We start from the raw sequence: 6,574 nt of genomic DNA, 5'->3' as shown, positions 1-6,574 counted from the left end.
ATCCCACAGCAGGTCTGGGGGTCATCCCACAGCAGGCTGGAGGACAGCTCACAGCAGGTGGGGGGACATCTCAGAGCATGTTGGGGACATCCCACAGCAGGTCTGGGGGTCATCCCATAGCAGATTGGGGGACATCTCATAGCACATCAGGGACACCTCACAGCGGGCTGGGGGAAATCCCACAGCTGCTGAAGACAGCATCCTGGGCATGGCAGCCTGTCTCTGCTGCCAGGGGAGTCATGCACCACATCTCTGGTGGCAGTGCCCATGTCCTCACAGCTCGTGCCCCTCAGACCTCCCGGCTTGAAGGAGGCTTAGCCGCTTCTGTTGGCCTCAACACAGACTTTCTGTCTGCTCTGCTTCATGAAAATAGGATGTGCCTGCATCCCCATGCTCGCCTGTGCTGTGCCTGACAGCAGTGTGGGCATGCCCTGGTCGGGGGCGGGGGGGCACCCACAGGCACCAGTTCACCTCTCTGGGGCAAAGGAGCATTGAAGCAGATTTACCCCATAGGCCTTGTAAGAACTGAAGAAACCCCAGTTCCTCCTTACTATAGTCAAAGTACAAAAAAAAAAAAAAAAAAAGGAAACGCTTACATGCACTTTTTAGCTTATTTCATATTGTTTTGTGGACTTGTTTGACCATCAGAGCACTCTAGAGCTGAAATCCCCTTCCTACCCATGCATCCCCTCCCGACGGCGCTTCACTCTTGCTGCTGTGGTCAGACCCCCCCATTCCCTGCGCTCGCCTCACTTTGAACCATCGTGTCAAAGGAGCTGGCTCACTGGAAGGAAGACAGCTCTTCCCTCTCCCTTCACAGGGCCGATTCCCCCCCCCCCCCCCCCCCCCTGACCCCCACATACAGAGACCCCCCCAGGGCAGATCTCCCACCTCAAGGCCCCTCGGGGGGGACCCCCGCATAGACCCCCCAGGGCAGACGCCCGTGCCCCCCCCATAAGGCAGAGCCCTTCCCCGCAGTCAGGACCCCCACGGGCACCCCCCGCAGCGCCCTCAGGAGAGGCTGCCCACGACGCCGCCTCCCCACGGCAGATCCCCCCGGCCCGCTCAGAGGGGACCCCACGGCGGGGGAGGCCCCTCACACCGGGGCGCGTGGGGCCGTTCCCCCTCCCCCCCGCACCTCTCGGCGATGTACAGCGTGCCGGCGCCCAGGCCGCGCCCCGCCAGCACCGCCTCTGTGTCGGGCTGCTGGTGGCGGACGCCCTCAGCCGGCGGCGGGAACCGCTTCAGAAAGCTCATGGCACCGCGCGGCCCGGCCCGGCCCGGCCCGGCCCGCGCCGCCACCGCCTCCTCCTCACCGCCCGCCGGAAGCGGAACGCGCCGCTCCGCCCACCGCCGGCGGGGAGGGGGCAGCGAGACGAACGCACGCCAACCGCTCTAGGCAGCGCTCGATGGTAGCGGAGGCGGCGGGAGGGGGGCGGTCACGTGCCCGCGCCGCCGCCGCCATGTTGCAGCGGGCGCCGCCAAGCTGCGACAGGATAAACGGGGGCAGGAGGGGAAAAATCGGTTATCGACGCTCCTGGGGCGGCCCCCAAGTAAAGGGGAGGGTGAGGAGGAGGAAAAAAACCCACGGAAACACCTCAAAATACCGCGGGCCGCGCGGCCTGGGCTGAGCCCGGCGTGCCCTCGAGGCGCCGGCCCGGGCCCTTCCGCCTCCGGCAGATTTCGGGTAAAATTCGCGTCGTCCGGGAAACGCAGGCGGAGGCGAGAGCCGAAGCGACGGCCGACCCGGGTAGGGGGGTCCGCTAAGAGCGGTGCCAGCCTGCGAGGAAGCTAGGGTGGGAGGGAAAACGAAAAAAGCAGCTTTTTGAAAACCCTTATTTCCGCCCTAAAATGAATTTTAGGTGTGTGGTCAGCACCCTGACAACTGTGCCCAGGGAAGAAAAAGAGTAACAGGTACCTAAATCATGTTTTTTGTTTCCTCTTTTTTTTTTTTTTTTTTTTTTTTTTTTTTTGGTGGGAAGCACAAAGAAAAAGAAAATGTTCAAAGGAACATGGTTCTGTTAGGCTGAGTTTTTTAAAATGATTTGATCAGTCCTGTCTATTCAAATTATGCAGCAATTATTATTCATGCAAATAACCACACTGACAGAAAGCAACTTCCACAGTGAAGTGGTCTTTCAACATTGCCAGGATACCTCAAAATACTGACTGAAGCAGTAAGAGATGAGGAAACTCAAGTTTCTCAACCAACTTAAGGTTTGCTGTGCCCAGACAACACAAAAATGCGTATCTGAGGGAACAGGAATTTTGCAATACATCCATGAATATAGATCAGATTACAGCGACTGGTGGCATGAGGTGCAAATACATGAAAACATCCATTTGTCACATGTAGAGGTTTTAAAAATCAACRTTCTTGCTCATGTCCAGCCCCTGTGATCTGATATGGACAGCCCTGAGCACCTCTGTGGCTGACTGGAGATCGTGCAACAAGGCTATTAAGATTATTTTAACCCCAAACTTCTGAATTAAAGCTGAATTAAGCTGCTGGAGGGGTTCAGTGTGGAGGTCTTTCTTCCTTCTGCACACAAATGTTTTTTCTCATGTCACAAACCACTCTTCTAGAAGGAGAAAGGATGGCTTAGGACCAAAGTGGGAAGTTTGTTTTGAGATCCGGAGCCTTAACAGAGGAGAAGAAATCCGTATCTTCCTGTTTCACAACCTACAGATACTTCGTACCCCAGTATCTTAATAGCGAGAAGTAAACACACAAACCTGTGCTTACCAAAATAAGCAATGAAATAGCCAAAGCTGACATTTTAATTCATAACTTCGCCCAAGAGAGCAGAAGGAGCAGGCAAGCATTTCCAGTAGCCTGTAAGTTCATAAAAGAAACAGAATGGAGCTCCAGTTYTGAGAGCTTCCTTCCCGGGCTCCAGGCATTTTAAAGTTAATTTTACGAGCTTCAAAAAGCAAAGCAGGATCCATCCCCGGTACTGGTGTCCAAACGTTAAATGTCCAACTGTGACTTAGCCTAGGCTGTATTTCGAGCCAGTGGAGAGAAACRGGTATCTTCAAAGGGTAGGTAAGAGCCACCTGAAGACAGAACGTACGACTCCCCGTGTGAAGGCRCCTGGTTCCCTCCACTGACAGCACCGTGTTGCCTGATGTACAGCGACCAACGCAGACGTCTAACATAAGGTGACATGAATCACGCCTACAGCTCTTTAAAAACGCATAAAATCTTTGGCATTTAGTTTGGAGCAAAAGGATGGACTTCACAGCAGTATCTCGTCCATATGCGAGCACGCAGTAGTTTGACTTCAGTTCGTACAACGCTGTCAGTGTCCATTGCCGTAGTCACACGTCCGAACGCCTACGTTTTAGTGTTTCTCCGCAGGTCTGTGTATTGTGGCTTTTCAGGTTGCTGCCTAAATAAAGGAACCTAGGTCCTTGCTCCATTAGTACCACGTGGAAACCTCACAGGTTTGAACAGCCGTGCTGGGTGTGCTCTTGGCTGCGGGATAAAATTATGTCTGATGCTGGCAAAAACTGGTCACAGGGAGATCTGCTCCCTAGTAGTAGGAATTCACAGTCGTAATTAGCAATCACGCAACTCCAGCAGCAAGTGAAAGGGATGGTGTAGCCTAAGACRAACACTGAACCCTGTTCCTGCTACTGGTTTTCAAGTGACTGCAACATCGCTATGGAATTACATATAAAAATGATGTAGAAGATGGAATGTACAAAGAAAAATCATCACAAGTGCAAAACTGGTCCTCTGGGTCTTCCACATTGTCAGCTACAGCTGCTCAAAGAAAAAAACCCCATCAGTTGAGCTGTCATGACAAAAATCAACACAAAACATTAAATTATTCATTCCTACGCCAGACAGTATCGCTTTGAAAGGCTGGAATGAAATGTAGAAGCCATTAATCAGTGAGTATTTTAAAAGTCAGGCAAAAAGAAATCCCTCCTGGARGTACATGGGTGATGATCATTAAAGAGCAAACTTCTTCAATACACATTATACTTTGTACGTCAAGTTACTTCAATTTTTTTTATTATGACAATTTACATGTCATATTTATATGAAAGAAATGACAGTAGATATTATAACAAAAACATTATGAAAGAAAAGTTACACAATTGGGCYTGCAAGCTATAAAATGGCTTCAGGCCCAGCTTATACACAGAGAGATCTGACCAGACTGTAGTGAGAGACAACGCTGAACAATTCATTAACAAAAATATTGGCACCAGCCTTAACTTTTTTTTAATTTCATTTACAAGGAATACAGTATTTAAACAGTTGTGTACTGCAAATCTAAAAACATTAGTTGTTATTAAACTGCAGTTAACCCTTTGAGCACTGAGGCCACCATGACTTCCATTTTAAAAAGTTTTAATACATCATGTTTTACATGCATGTGATATTACTTGCGGGGGGAAAAAAAGACAGTGAAAGCACCACCCAATTTATGTGCAACAAGAATAACACTTCCAGTTTTTTCAACATATTTCCCCCGCCACACACACACAGTGTGTGTCCCTCAGTCCTTTCCCTTCGATATTGTAGCAAGTCATGATTGAAAAGAGATTTTAAAAAAAAATCAAGGTAGAGGACTTGAGAAATGCAAGGATTACACTCTACAAAGAGCTACGCTTTTGGAACTTACTGTGTTAGCTCTCCAGAGAGAGACAACAAAAACGAGGCCAACTATGAACGAGACTATTTTTAAGGAACTCATGTTTGCAAAGAAACCTTATAAACAGCACACAGGAGCAAGACAAAACTGTATTTTGTGTACGTAGATGTTAAATTTTTAAGAGACCTACCTGGCAGTTTTGATCTACTTCTCACTGAATTTTGGAGGATAACCGCTCTGCTAGCGAGTGACCTGCTCTGTGTTAATCAGGAGAGTGAAAATACCTGATGTTCACATCTAATATACAGGGTTTGTGCCTATTGGAAAACCATCATGCACACCAAGAACAGTGAAATTAAACTTTTCAATCAGGCAAATACCATCTCATGGCTGCTACAGATCTATTTTTAAAGAGGACTGCGAAACAGAAACTAGCAACCGCATTGGCATTTAAAACAAACCAATGTAAGTTAGGGGGAGGAGTACCATTTTAATGAATATAGTATAGGAATAAGATACTGTACAATAATTTAGAGTCCATATAATGAGTTTGGAATGGGAAACTAAACAAGGCATACAGATTTGATTTTCTTCTCTACCACTAACTTGAGCAGCAGATTAATATCTAGTAAGGACCTTAAAATGCTCTAACAAACAAATGGTGCACTGGTGACTAGGCCTATCGGATGTTTTAGTAGAAGAATTTTATCCCCTTGAAGTCATTCAAGTCAAGTTCTGACAGACTAATCTAAAGTATCACTAATCAGTGTAGCTGYGTGGATCACACTAAGAGGAGCCAACAACAAAGCAAACTGCGTGGACTTCAACAAACGTCCCCGAAGGCAAATGTCATTTGGACTGAGCTTTCTCTACACCCATATTGTGCTGATGGGACGTTACCAATCCCCTCCAGGAAAGAGGGCTCAAACAGATCTTCCTATGGCTACGAAGATCAGGATGAGAAAAGGACGGTATTGGGATGATTCTCTTAAATTAATACCTTCCATTTGAAATACAGTCTTTAAAGGGCAAGTCAGAAGTAGTTCTTTTAGGCTTGTCTAAGACCTGGCTTGCAAATTGCATGGGTTTGCATACACATTTCTCCATTCCGCTTCCCTCTACCCATTCCCCATCTCCTGCTGTTACTTGAAAGAGCGTTCGAACAGCAGGAGAAACCAACTCTGTCTGCACCTGGGGAACCAGTGAGACGGACTATACACAAAGTGCTGCAAAGTGCACAAAGTAAACCAACTGAAAGAGCAGAGCAACTCCGGCTTTTCAGTTCTCGTTAGCAACCTTTGGGGTTATACGTAGCAAGAGTAGATATGTTTGCAGACACGGGTGCCTGCACTAAGCACGTGTCCTCCCTAAATGCTGTCTTCCCCTCTCCTGCTTATCAGCTCAGGTGCGGGGTGCCAGCATTTACAAAAATGATAGTCAAAAACCCAAGTTGTAGGACTTAACTTCCTTTTAATTGCAGTTATAACTGGAGCCTTTACACCACATATTCAGTTATAAAAACTTATCTACTTTAGAGTGTTCTGTTCTTTCGCCCAGAAGCTGTACACAATCTTTTTAAGCATCACGCTACGCAATATACATCTTTTGCAATATACAAAATAAGTTAAATTACTCTGAAGCTTTGGGACAATTAATCGCCAAGCATACTTGGTTCTTGCTGCTTGGAATCATCTCAGTTACACCTAATCTAAGGTAAGAGCCTGGTAAGTGATGTACGTTTTCAGAAGTGACTAGTAATCTTCAATACCTCAGCTGTTGAGCGTCTACCTTCAGGAATAGTTTTCAACGGGTAAATATTTCCGAAGCCAGAGTTCTCTACTATGTCTCAGACGGAGTACCCAACTCTAAGGCATCAAAAAATTAGTCATTTAGAAGTTTTCTTACATCAATATATACTAGAAAAAAAAGTGTTTTTTCCGTTTTTTTTTTTCTGTCTTCCAACA

The 6,574-nt window shown here is 47.2% G+C and overlaps 1 protein-coding gene across 2 annotated transcripts in view; it reads right to left on the bottom strand.

The window, feature by feature from the left end:
- CLNS1A (chloride nucleotide-sensitive channel 1A) overlaps positions 1-1,343 on the bottom strand; it is a 16,027-nt gene extending 14,684 nt beyond the window's left edge. For both annotated transcript variants that reach the window (XM_085300535.1, XM_085300534.1), the window contains exon 1: positions 1,139-1,343. In XM_085300535.1, the coding sequence (XP_085156661.1) occupies positions 1,139-1,257 (119 nt within the window). In that variant the 5' untranslated portion in view covers positions 1,258-1,343. The remainder of the gene's footprint in view (positions 1-1,138) is intronic.
- Between the last annotated feature and the right edge of the window lie 5,231 nt (positions 1,344-6,574).

This window comes from Rhea americana, unplaced genomic scaffold (assembly GCF_003343005.1).
Source record: "Rhea americana isolate MKP2758 unplaced genomic scaffold, rheAme1 scaffold_165, whole genome shotgun sequence".
Classification (NCBI taxonomy): domain Eukaryota; kingdom Metazoa; phylum Chordata; class Aves; order Rheiformes; family Rheidae; genus Rhea; species Rhea americana.
Note: the sequence above shows the minus strand (reverse complement) of the source record. Positions and strands in the feature narration are given on the sequence as shown.